Source organism: Arabidopsis lyrata (assembly GCF_000004255.2).
Source record: "Arabidopsis lyrata subsp. lyrata unplaced genomic scaffold ARALYscaffold_7, whole genome shotgun sequence".
Lineage (NCBI taxonomy): Eukaryota > Viridiplantae > Streptophyta > Magnoliopsida > Brassicales > Brassicaceae > Arabidopsis > Arabidopsis lyrata.
In genome coordinates this window covers 9,904,147-9,917,623 of record NW_003302549.1, presented here as the reverse complement: position 1 = coordinate 9,917,623, position 13,477 = coordinate 9,904,147, and the positions used below count along the sequence as shown (strand labels likewise).

General features: G+C 36.5%; 1 protein-coding gene, 2 long non-coding RNA genes and 1 pseudogene across 3 annotated transcripts; 1 reads left to right on the top strand and 3 right to left on the bottom strand.

Annotated features, from left to right (window-relative positions):
• Positions 1-4,779: 4,779 nt before the first annotated feature.
• On the top strand, positions 4,780-6,976 carry LOC110226198. Its single transcript, XM_021016931.1, is given in 6 exon segments — positions 4,780-4,870; positions 5,004-5,489; positions 5,644-5,737; positions 5,820-5,976; positions 5,978-6,241; positions 6,345-6,976. Coding segments are annotated over 6 exon segments (1,710 nt in total). The 3' UTR covers positions 6,963-6,976.
• An 84-nt stretch (positions 6,977-7,060) lies between these two features.
• LOC9303981 lies at positions 7,061-9,173 on the bottom strand. The gene is made up of 4 exons (XR_002330536.1): positions 9,032-9,173; positions 8,302-8,609; positions 8,012-8,200; positions 7,061-7,796 (listed from the first exon to the last, which is right to left on the bottom strand). It is a non-coding gene; the product is annotated as an uncharacterized LOC9303981 (long non-coding RNA).
• A 1,015-nt stretch (positions 9,174-10,188) lies between these two features.
• LOC9303980 lies at positions 10,189-11,194 on the bottom strand. The gene is made up of 2 exons (XR_002330666.1): positions 10,861-11,194; positions 10,189-10,508 (listed from the first exon to the last, which is right to left on the bottom strand). It is a non-coding gene; the product is annotated as an uncharacterized LOC9303980 (long non-coding RNA).
• A 452-nt stretch (positions 11,195-11,646) lies between these two features.
• Positions 11,647-12,824, bottom strand: LOC9303979 (annotated as a pseudogene).
• Positions 12,825-13,477: the final 653 nt, after the last annotated feature.

The following is a 13,477-nucleotide window of genomic DNA, read 5'->3' as shown; positions in this document are numbered from 1 at the left end:
TTCTTCTGCCGTTAGAAAATTATGGTCATCATTAACTTATGATGATTATTTTTACTTGAATGCTTGAACGAGTACACATTAACTTATGATGATAAGTGTTTGCGATGCAACAGAGCTGATCTCTTGACTCGTGTAGCTAAACTTACTCGACGTGCATGACTCTATCCTTAAATCGGTCTCTAGTTCCTATATTTGTCATATCATTGTCGTCTGATCAAGAACGAAGAAGAATATCATCAATCTATTGGGCCTAGTATTGTTAATTCCAACAAATCACATTTTTCAGTTCTCAATGATTATTTTAATAAAATTATTATTTTTATGATGTTCGAAAATTTGAATATTTTAAAGCCAGTTTATTTGTTTACTTTTACTTATAGACGAACTATGGAAAAAAGATAGGGTAAATTGCATGGTAGGGCATAAGACCATCTTTTAATTTCATGTTTTGGCAAAGTGAGAATTGGTTTTTAAGTTTTGATAATTTAGCCAAAATCTGACCATTTTACCCCTGCCAGCGTAACGATGTACTGTTCACTGTACGGTTCAGTGATGCGGTTCAGTTACGTACAGTGTACGGTTCAGTTATGCGGTTCAGTTACGTACACTGTACGGTTCACTGTACGGTTCAGTTATACGGTTCCATTGTACGTACACTACAGAATGTGTACAAGATACATGCTGCGAAAGTAACACGGATATCAATATTAATGGTATAGACTAAGTCACTAGGGATGATGTTATCGACCGTGGTATTGGAGCTTCCGCAAGTGGGACACTAAATGATAATTGGCTAGTTACCGTACCTGGCGGAGATAACATTTCTCATTCGGGTGACCGTACACCAACCGTGACTCCAACACGTACGTGTCAACATGGTTTGTACCAATGTACGTATACTACAGAATGTGTACAAGATACAGACTGCGAAGGTAACACGGATACCAATATTAATGGTATAGACGAAGTCACTGGGGATGATGTTATTGGACCTTCCGCAAGTGGGACACTGAATGATAATCGGCTAGTTACCGCAGCTGAGGCTTACGAAGTGTATAATGGCTTTTCTTCATTACATAGTGGCGAGTTGGAGATTCTCGATAATGATGCTGCTCCGGTATTCGATGATTTAGCCAAACTTACTTTCGGAGTTTCGGTCAGTGCAATATTGTTGTCGCACTCGTCTTCTGGCGTTTAACCGACAGAGCTAATCCGAAGATTATGAGTAATGGTCCTGTCTCGAAGATGTTTGCTGATCCGGACACACCGGAATACCCTGGTAGTCCATGCCGTAAACGATGAGTGTTCGCCCTTGGTCTACGCAGATCAGGGGCTCAGCTAACGCGTGAAACACTCCGCCTGGGGAAATTTCCTGAAAAGCTAATCATAGGTTCTTCTCTCCATCGGAAGTGGAATAGATCAAGATGGTCGTTTTTTAGTTAGACGGATTTTTTATTCCCTGTCTTATTATTATTTAATACTACAATTACATTAAGTATTGTTTATTAAACTACATAAAGTTGTTGTTATTTTCAAATTACTTCACTATGATTAATAAACTATTGGAAACATGTACGTACATTTTTACGTATACTTCTATTATCTTGCCTCTGTACGTGTTACTAGTATTTGCTAGGTGTATGTACAGTTATACGCCATTATTAAAATATATTGGATGTGTACGTTTTACTAGTTTGATAGGCCATGTACGTAATATTTGTCATACGCTATGTACGTATTTCGTGTACGTACACCAGAGACAAAGTGTTTAATACTTGTGAAATATACTAAGTTCTCGTACTAGTTGAATCGGCTATGTACAAAACCAGTGTACGTACACAAAACCATACGTATTTCAAACTCGTTGTCTCCGTACACAAAAAGTTTTTTTATTCATAATATGACTGCCCGAAAAAGGGAATACAATGCATAAAGACAAACAGAGTAGAGTAGATTGCGAGGAAATAAACTAAAGAGTAGAGCCGAAGCATACACATGAGGCGCAAAATATTATCCTTCATCCGTGATAGCAATGTCAAATCTAGTAAAAGATACACATCTCCCTCGCGTACCAATAGAACAAACACCCTCTACAGCATTGACCGTACGTGCAGTTGCCAACACAAGCCGGGGTGTGGACAAACCGCCACCCACGTTGCCAGAGACGAGGTCCTTCGGTGTGAAGCTGGGATATGTGAATTCATGGCGGCGAGGGAAAGTCGACGGTCACAGGGAGAGAGAAGAACCGTTTGGTTTAAGAAGAAAGAAGGACGAGAAGAGAATGTGATTCCGAATGTGAATCCGTCGGATCTTTGGATTCTGGTGTCGGAGCATGGGGAATAGATATTGTTGGTTTTACTTCCTCCGCCGTCTCCGCCTATGGCTACGGTTTTGTGGAAACTGGTGATGGTTAGTGTCACGACGGAGAAGACGAGGAGTGTTAGGGTTTTCGAAAGGAACATTTTTTTTTTGAAATTATTATGGAAATGGTTTGGGGAAGGCAGAGAGAGTGTGAAGCTAAGCTGCATGGAATCGGAAGCGTGTACGCGGAAGCGAGTTTTTAAAAATATTTAGGAATCAGGTACGTGTTGGAAGCATATATATATATCATAAAATACCAAACATAAAATCATTTAGAATAAATTAGACGTTATAGCAAAGAAGAAATTCTTTGAGTTTTTATAAACTTAGCCTTATATAAGGTTATGTTTGACAAAAAAAAAAAAACAAGCGTTATATAAAGTTATAATTATAATATAACATTGATGTCATAAGTAGTGCAGTCGCAACAGAGGTTTTTATTTAGTCTCAGGTGGATTGGTCGAGCCTAGCCCAACGCAATAGTTTTTTTTTTACTTAAAACAAATAAGGGTAAACTTGTAATTTTATCGACGAGTCATCTTCCTCCCCTTAAAACCCTAATCGCCGCCTGTACTCTTGCACTTTTTCTGGGTTTTTTTTTAACATTCCTAACGCCGGCAACGCTTCCAACTACACCCCCATCGCTTCCCTTTCGGAATCTTACGCTTCCAGCACGATTCCAAAATATCCATTTTGGGAATCGCGATTCCAAGCCGATTTCGAGCGATTCCGCTTCTGTTTCCGATTCCGGAGCGGGAATCGACACAACTCCGGCGATTCCGTGCTACGTAGGTGTGAAGCTAAACTGCATGGAATCGAAAGCGGGTACGCGGAAGCCGAAGCGTTTGGAAGCGCCGAAGCGAAATTTTTTAAAAAATTAAGAAGCGGATACGTGTTGAAAGTGTGTGATATATATATATACCAAACATAAAATCATATTAGAAAATATTAGATTACAATCATGATAGAAAATAATATTAGAATAAATTAGTTGAAAATTAAATTTTAAAACCTTAAAATTAGACATAAATAGCAAAGAAGAAATTCTATGGGGTTTTATAAAATTAGGCTTATATAACGTTACAATCGAAAGTTATACCAAGTTTTGTTGTAGTGTAGTGGCATTGACAGTTTTAATATTCTCTCTGGTCAAGTGTTCGAGCCTTGGCATCTTCCAAAATTATTATTTTTACTTAAATGAATAAAGAGTAAATGTGTAATTTCCTTGAGGAGTCATCTTCTTCCTCTAGAAGCCCTAATCACCGTCTCTTCCTTCTGTATTTTTTTCCTTTTTTTTTTTGAATATTGGTAAGGCAAGCAACGCTTCCAATCTATCCCCGATGCTTCCCACTCAGAATCTTACGATTCCACCACGATTCCAAAAAACTCATTTAGGGAATCGCGATTCCAAGCCGATTCTGAACGATTCCGAGCGATTCCGCTCCCGTTTCCGATTCCGGAGCGGGAATCGACACTTCTCCGGCGATTTCGTGCAACGTAGGTGTGAAGTGAGTTTGTGGTTTCACGTTTTGGCTCATCAGACTTTTTTCAAAGGGTTAATAGCAAGCAAACCGCAAAACCAATCAAAAGTAACTAAACCGCAAAGAAACTGTTCCGTTTGGTTTAACTCGTTAGGGGTATTTTCATCCTAAAATGCCTTAAGTGTCAATTCATGAAAAAGAAATCTCACTTTGCCAAACGATGAAACTAAATCTTTTTTTAACACAAACGTGAAAATTTCTTAAAAAAAATAGGAATATTACAGCGAAGAATAATGTAAAGTGAAAACCCTAAAACGATGACGAATCAAAAATCTCGTGCAAATCTCCCAATTTTTTTTTTTTTTTTGGGGTTAATGGTTTGGTTTTACCTTTTTTTTTTCGTTTCGTCTAGGAAGAATAACGGAAGTCAAAAGCAAAAAGGAAAAAACAAAAAAAAATGTAAATAACGCAATTTCCTTTTACAAATAGGGTTAGCTATATTATACTCCCTCTGTTTTTTAAAAGTTGTCGTTTTAACTGTATTTGGACAAATTAAGAAAATGTATACAATGACTATATTAACCTCATAAAAATGACAAGTAATTATTTACAAATAATTTGTGTTCAATAAAATGAGGGTAATTTGGGTAGTTATTGGCATAAATTACATTATTACCTTAAAACGACAACTAATTTAAAACAAAAAAAAAGCTCTAAAACGACAACTATTCAAAAACGGAGGGAGTATATACGTATGTTGTGTCCAAGAACGATGATCAGCTCTGCTTCTTAACTTCTAAAAACTTTTGATTCAAGGTAAAGAAGGCCTCAGCTTCTTAAATTCTCAAAACCTATTGAAGTAATTAAGCCTCTGTGTCTTAAACCTTTTTCTTATAATTTCAGTTGCCACAAAGCTTGCTTGCAATCCAAGGAAGATATGAGGCATCAACGTGGAGATATAAGTCTCGTTATTGATCAGACAAAACTTCCTCTTCAAGATCGTCCTAAACATCCAAATCTAGTTGATGGTATGCAACACTTTACATACTCTTGAAAATTGTTTTGTTTCTTTCTTTACTTTTCTTTTCTACAGTTTTGTGTGTTTTTTGATATTTTTGGCGGAGGTTACTTATAGTCATCACATCAATTTTTTTTTTCCAGATGGTAGAAGAAACGGGTACTTGGATTTGTGTGTTCCACTATGCCAAGCTGCTATGAAAGGTGACTGGGAATCAGCCCTAACTATAATCAATCGACGGCCCGAGATTATCCGCGAAGCAATCACCTTTCAGTGGGAGACTCCTCTTCACATCGCTGTTGCATCAAAACACAAACACTTTGTCAAAAACTTGCTTGAATTTATGGCTGAAGTTGATCTATATCTACAAGACAAGGACGGCAATACCGCTTTTTCTTTTGCTGCAGCTTCGGGAGTTGTTGAGATTGCTCGACTCTTGGAAGATAAGACCAAGCCAGTTTCATTGGCTCGAGGGGCTGAAGATCTGACTCCAATCCACATAGCAGCACTGTTCACTCGGCGGGACATGGTAGTCTACCTTAACGAGAATACAGACTTCATAGATGATCTAATCGATGCAGGGCAGCTAACTAATTTTTTTCTTGCCACCATATCAGCCGATATCTTTGGTACATTATCTCTAACCCCTTACACTAGCTTTTTTCTTTTCTTATCTCTTTGTCAAATTTTAGTTTTGAACTCACACTTGCAATTTTCTTTTTCGTTTCCACAGATGTAGCTTTGAAACTATTGAAAGCGAATAATCTGCTCGAAATTCTAAAGGAGAGACAGCATTGCACTTGATGGCTCGCAAACCCTCTTCAATTTCACTTGAAAAACAGTTGAACCAATTCCAAAGACTAGCAAATTCCAGTAAGTACAACTTATGCAAATCGCCCTTTTATTTTTCTTTTATGCCTTAACACTGCCGTTAACGTTAGCTCTTCTTTCCCATGTAGTTTTCAAAGGTTAATCTTGGCTCATCAGCTCGTAGAAGAGATATGGAAATCAATTGCACAACGACCAGGAGAAGAGATTTGGGATTTCATCAATTCACCTCGAAATCTACTCTTTGATGCCGTACAATCAGGAAATATCGAGTTTTTAAATATTCTATCTACTTCGTTCTTGTCCTGACCTCCTATGGAAAGTTGATGAGAAGAATCAAAGTATATTTCATGTGGCTGCTTTACATCGTCATGCAAGCATTTTCAACATAATCTACGAGCTCGGAGCTAGGAAGGATTTGGTAGCTTTTTATAAAGAACCATTGAAAAACGAAAACATTCTGCACCTTGTGGCTCGTTTACCATCTCCGGATCGGTTACAAATGGTACCGGGAGCAGCACTTCAGATGCAAAGAGAACTACTATGGTTCGAGGTACGCTAAACACGATTTCATAATTGTTGTATTATTTCTTCTCTGGTTTTATATATCGGTGTCTATATCCTTTACAATTAACCTTCTTCTAATCATATTACAGGCTGTTAAAGAGATTGTTCCTCATACATACATCAAAGCTGAAAACGTAAAGGGGGAGACACCGCATGCTGTATTTATTAAAGAACATGAAAATTTACGCAAAGAGGGAGAGAAATGGATGAAACAAACCGCAACAGCATGTATACTCGTAGCAGCGCTGATTGCTACCGTGCTTTTTACAGCAGCCTTCACCGTACCAGGTGGAATCAAAGAATCAACGGGTCTTCCTAACTTTGCTGAGAATGAGTGGTTTGATACCTTCACCAAGTGGGACATCATTGGTCTCTTTACATCTGTCGACTCTGTTGTGATCTTCTTGTCGATCTTGACTTCTCGGTACGCGGAAGATGATTTTCGGAAGGCCTTACCGGCGAAGCTGGTGTTGGGACTTACAACATTGTTTGAATCGATAATCGCCATGGTTGTTTGCTTCACCGCGACAATGATCTTGATCCGTGATCACACGTCTACTGGGAGGCTGATCCTCATCTGTTTCCTTGCTGCTCTTTCGATTCTCTTTTTTGTTGGATTGCATTTTCGGATCTGGTTGGACACTGTTATCTCAATCTGTAAGTCGAGTTTTCTCTTCCATCGACGTACCGGTCGCATCTACCCATGAAACTCGTAGTTTGTTGAAATAGGGTTTTTGATTGTTTTCTTTCCTTAATGCTAGAAGAGATTTTTTATTTTATTTTATTTTGAATGTTGAAAGTTGAAAGTTGCAAGAGAGATTCTATTTTGAATTAAAAATAAAATCTTATTACAAAGTTTGTTTGAAAACCAAGTACAAAAGTGAAACAGAATACAAGCTGAAAAAAACAGAGCTAAACCATTGGTTTGATCCATGTTCACGTGAATGTGTCTTCATCCATAATTTCTCTTACTGATTTGTACTTCAATAGTTCTCCTAATGGTTGTTCTACAGCCTGCACTGAGCTCCTGAAGAAGGTTCCTTACCGAATGTCTACAAAACTGAACTTTGCATCTCTACTCTGACCGCCAGAAATACTAATGAGGAACCTCTCTCTCTCTATTACACCCGAATCCAACATACATCTTACACAACTTGCAGACTCTGATCCGAAAAAAACAAGAAATGTAACTTTTCTGCTTCTCACCGAGTTCTTTCGGAACGGAAACTTTGTGTACTCCCTTTTTCCAGTCATCCTCCTCGCCATGAAGCTCCACTAGCAATTCTTATAGAGGGCTTAATCTAGAATCTTTCTGGACAACCTCAGGTAACTTTCCTCGGGAGTAGGATTGTTAGGGCCGACAGCATGATAAGTGAAGTACTTTAAACAGTCCTTGCCACTTATTGTGAATAACAATCTTGCTAGCTTCCCTCCTTAATCCTAACTTTGTTACCAAGAAGAGATTCAATCTGTTCGTTTCCATTAACTCCAATCCGGCCCATGCTCCTTTAACCTCTTGATTACTTCTCTAATCACGTGCTCTGTTCCAACCAGTTGTTTGGCAGAATATGTGTCAGAAACAAGAGTTATGCACAACAATGTAAAACTAAGTCATGTTTGTTTGGCAGAATATGAGTCAGAAACAAGAGTCTAACGCTGAGCTAAGTTTTATACCTAAACATAAAAGCAAAGTGGTGGACTTAGTTTTGTGTATGTCAAAAAAAAAACATTTATAGAGAGAGAAAGAGATGGTTACCTCTCTTCTTTGAACGCCTCTCCTATCTTACCAGAAATAGACATCAAATCTTTCCCCCAGTCTTTTACTTTGTGCTGCTCACTTTTTATAAACCAGAATCTTGAAATTATCACCAAACTCATGTTTAAGATCTTGAACAATTCGTCTTGCTGCGATTTCTCATCTTCTGTTGCAGGATATGCAAAATGGCTACTCCACAAAAATCAAAGATTTCTTAAAGTCAGAAGCTTTAACAAACAAAGATGGCTAAGGGTCTTGACCAAAGTCAGTACTCAGTAGAGAGGTTTTACTTTGTTATCTGTTGTGGGCTGATTGGAAAGAAAACAGAGGACAGTCGAACGTTAAGCTCCTGTTGAGCCATACGCCTATTCTTCCCTGTTTAAAAACCGTTTAGCTACTCGAGTCAAGAGATCAGCTCCGTTGCATCGCAAACACTTTGGAAACTAAGGAGAGAGTTGGGTAGTACAATCTCGAGACGCGGGCTAAACAATTCAGCAGTATATCATCCGGGAGATATGGCATGCTAACCGCTGACGACGACTCTTTTCCGCTCGTAGCTTGACGAATTGCAATCGTTTGTTGAAACCTAAAATCCATTCTGCATATCAAAAAACACAAGATAGCATCATTTAGAATCAAAGATCCAAAAAAAAAAAGACAAACAAATCTTAAAGCAGACTTTGGAATATTCAAAAATTCATAACATCTGCAAAATTTAAACAGATTGTCTGCAAAATTCTCGAACGTCTTTATCACGCTTGAAAAACAAAAGCTTTCCTCGAATTCAAAATGAAAACTTTTAATCCTAGGAATATCACTGAGAAATGAATGATTCATAATTTCAACACAACAAACCCTAAACTGGTATGAAAGACAAATTATACCACACAAAAACCAAGCTAATTACTACACGAATAACTAAAACAAGAAACGACAAAAGAGATTGAACCAATCCAAATTCGACAAAGGCACGATTAACATAAACCCAAGTGTGTGGGTGATTAGAATCAGAGAACTAACCAAAGAAAAGCGTCCGTGATCAACAAAAACCAAAAAAAGAGACGTTTGAGAAAACCAGAGGAAGAAGAAGAATAATAAGCAAGAGAAGCGTTATGCGGGAGAGATGAAGGAAACGAGAGAAAGAGAGAGCTTCCAGATCCGACAGAAGTTTTCGGCTTCTTCGTTTTGTTTAATAACTTCTGGTCCGAAGAACTGATCCTTTTGCGTTACGACGCCGTTTTAATTGGGAAAAAAATAATAAGCCCATTAACCATAGTCTCGGCCCAAATAAAATTTATGCGACAGCGTTTAAACTCAAAACTTTGTCGATTTTAAAGGTAAAAAAACTGGAGTCCTCTAGAAATCGGCGTCGTCGCCTTAGTTTTTAAGTTTTCTCGAAACAAAAGATTTGTTTTATTTGAACTTTGAAGATTATACAAAGACACGTGTCGTGAACGATACTCTTTTGCATGCACCTCAATTTGAACATCATCAAGTCTCTCTCTCTCTTTTTCTGACTTTGATCTCCGAATCTAAACAGTTTCTGATCTCTATTTAACCGATCCTCGATTCAACTTCAACTACTACATCCATTCACATAACATCAACACATAAAGTTTCTTTATGTTTAAGCATGTCCAAATTAAAAACCGATTTCATCATGCACTTATTTGTCTCATTCGTATGATCAGTCAGAACCGGTTTTAAAATCTCAAAAAACTATCTAACACGTTTCCAAATGGTCTCGATTACTTTGACATTGGAAAACTTACCGATCAAACTCTAATTGATAATGAAGCAGTTTCTCAAGAGCTTAGGATTAAACTGTAAATCTTCCTGAAATGAAATCTACCATTAAAGAGTTCGAAGATCACTTTCATGGAGGAAAGAGGAAGGAGACCTAGCACTTGGATAAAGCTGGAAGGCGAAGCAGAATATAGCACTAGCAGCAGAGAGTAAACGTCTATCTAACCCACCAAAATTTCCGATCTAAAGATAAGGAGAAAGGTCTCGGTAAAATCACTAAAAGTATCCAATTTGCAACGGAATCGGCGTCTAGGTTTTGGGGATATTAAAAAAAAAAAAAAAACTCAATTTTATTTGTTTATAAATTTTAACAATATATATTAATCGGTAAGAATAGACCAGGTCAATCACATGAAACCCGGTATTAGCAATCAGATAAATATTTTAAAATATTTTTTTATTCATATCCTCCAGTTACACATTAAATGCATGGGATCAAACTGATTAAGGCACTTAACATTAAAGATTTTTGCTCTAGCTTAACAACATACATGATATGTTTAAGCTTTGCAATTGTACAAACAAGTACAAACAGCTTTTTCTTTGCTTCCTAGACACAATCCAAACGCATATTCGTCGGCGAAAACTCGTTTACAAGTCATTCGGCATGTTTGAAAGTCGCATTGCTTGCCTAGGTCTATGACCGTCCTACATTCTCTGACCTCCTGTGCACTCGAAGAAGCCAAAAAGCCTTTAAAACAAATAAAATTGTATTAAACAATATATGTTTTAAAGATATATCAAGTAATTGAACGAGCAAATTTTATAGATTAGTTCGAAAGTATTTTAACCTATAGAATAATAGTAAAAGTATGTAATGTACGATACTTATATACTAACTGATCATCGCATTTCTAATCAGCTATATATCTAACTAATTCTTATATAGTCACACTCAATTACTTTTCACTGAATTGTTTTGTTAGGTTATTTTTTTGGGGTCCAAATATTACCCAACCATGCTTAAAAGAACTAGACGCATCGATTTCAAAAGCTAAACTTATAACATGTTCAATGAAATTAAAGCATATATGAATTTTTACCTGAGAGAACAAACATGCAGATGAATAGATACGAAAAGAGTAGTTTGGCCATGACTTGTGAAACAATTAGAAGATTAATATATATTTTGTTACGAGCAATTTTAGATATTGAAAGCTAGATAGAGAAAGAACGGTTTTATAGTGATGCCTGATGAGAGAAACATTTGAAAGAAAAGAAAGAAAAAAACAACTCTTTTGGGCAACATATCTAAAACTAATGTAAAAAGAGTAAAACAATTACTTGGCAACAAAATTTATCCATAATATGTAATCTGAATGCTGACTATTGACTAACATACTGGGAAAAAAATCAGGAAGTATTAAATTCTTCTTCATTTCTTAAGAAATTACACAGTTTATAAATAATATTTGGTACATTTATATGGACCATAGTCACTAGGCCTGGACATTCGGATTTTGGTTCGGATTTTTTGGATTCGGATAATTCGGGTAGAATAGTTCATTATCCATTCGGATTTCATAACTATTCGGTTCGGATAGGGTCGGTTTTGGATCGGTTTTCGGAAAAACAAAAAACTGTGTGACTATACGTAAGTTTAGGTAATTTTCTTAGGTACAAATGAACCCACATATTTCATCTTCATTCCTTTTCGATAGGGAATTATAGAACATTAGTTTTGAATTAAGACTATAGTGTGAGGAAAAAAAACTGAACTGAACCAAACTAAAGGCAAATCAATAAAACGCACCATTTAAATAAGAATTAAAACGCAACGTTTTACGAAAAAGATTGGATCCTTTAGAATTTTTATACTCATGATCAGGTTTTGAAGGTCTCTCCAAAATGTTGACTTATGATTTTGTTCGAGCCGAGGGACAAATAATTTATTTAGATTTATAATGTTCTCGGTTCAGACCAAGTTCATGATTTTTTTATTCAATAAACAATATTGTCGTACCAAAATCTTCATATTAATAGAAAATCAAAGAAATTAGGAAGCAGAGAACAAAAAACAGAAACCAGGCACATGTAACGTAACCAACAAGAAATGTTAATCTCTTGCCTACGTAACTAAAGATTATTCTTGTAGTTTCCGCTGTTTCTCATCAGCTCAGAGTCCAACGACAAGTCTTCCTGATGACAAACAAAATCAGAACAGCTATGAACAACAACTGACGGATACTGAAGACATCCAAATCAGTGAAAACCAAAGAAATTATGAAATAACAGAGCAAAGCAGCAACAGTAGCAATAGAAACGTAAAGCAACTCTTTTCCAAATCCTTCTTGAGGCTCCAGTTGTTTTGGTATGAACATATCGATATCGCTCGGGAAATTTCTGCTTCGTAACCGCCTCTTAACCCAATGAACCATAGCCACCATAAAATTGACATCAATATGGCTACAATGCAAGTGACAAAAACCAAACCAGTCAGAACCAAGAAAACTTTTCAAGATTCTACAAATTTACTTGATAATGACAAAGCAATGGATAAATACAAAACCATTAACTTCGATTATCGTTACCAAAAATCTTTAGAGGTGAATCCAGGCTCAGTGCATATAAGATTCACATTTGCCTTCCAAATATCAGCAAATGAATGACCATTGATGCCACGAGTCTTCAACGTTTTCACAAAGCACTCCCCAAATCTTCCTTGGAACATATTCACATCCTCTTTTGAAACCCTATAGTAGATAGGGACTAACACAAGTTTCCCTTCCCTACGTCGATCATAAATCCTTACGGCCTCATGCAGACACCACTCTGACGCTGCGTACATGTCAGAGAAGATCACTAGTGCGACATCTGAGCTTTCGATCGTTCTGAAAATATATTTGATGCCTCTTCTTGCTCCTCGCTCGTCGCTACCTATGAAAACGTTAAACCCTTGGTCCCTTAAGGCAGTTGCCAGTTCCCTAACGAAGTAGTCGCTCAGATCGTTTCCACCATGGTTGATGAACACATGAGGTCGTGCTTCCATAGCCATTGGATTAGGGATTTTTTTTATTTTTTTTTTAAAACCAAATTAAACTCCGAACGGTCAAATTTATACAAAGTTTTTTTTGTTTCAATTCCAAAAACAAACTGATTTAAAGACACTGCTGTTTTCGAAACAAATCTATTTGTCAAACTTCTGTTTTCAAGAAGATCACTATTTCAAAAAAAATTAATTTAACCAACCATTTTATAAAAAAAATCCATATGAAAAATTGGAAACTCTAACGTTTCATTTTTCTAATTTGTACTGTGTGAAATCGTTCAAAATTTAGTTACATAAATGAATTTTTGCCTTCTAGAAATAAATGCTCGGTATATTGCGGCAAATAATTGGTACAAAGAAAAGTATGTAGACTGTACTATACGAAATGTCCAACAGTCGAATCTGTACAAATAAACGTTTGTTACACATTCCCAAACGAAAAATCATTAATAAACACATGTTTTTAGTCTTCTTCTTTTTAACACCTGTTTTCAAAACTAGTCATACGCTGTTTGAAGAAGATACACTGTTTTCAAATATTAAAATTTTAAAGCAAAATCCAATTTCTAAACAAGTATTCCTAATACTTTGACTTTATTTAATACTCCATCCGTTTCAAAATGTAAAACGTTTGGATGTATTATTTTTGTCTCAAAATGTAAGACGTTTTC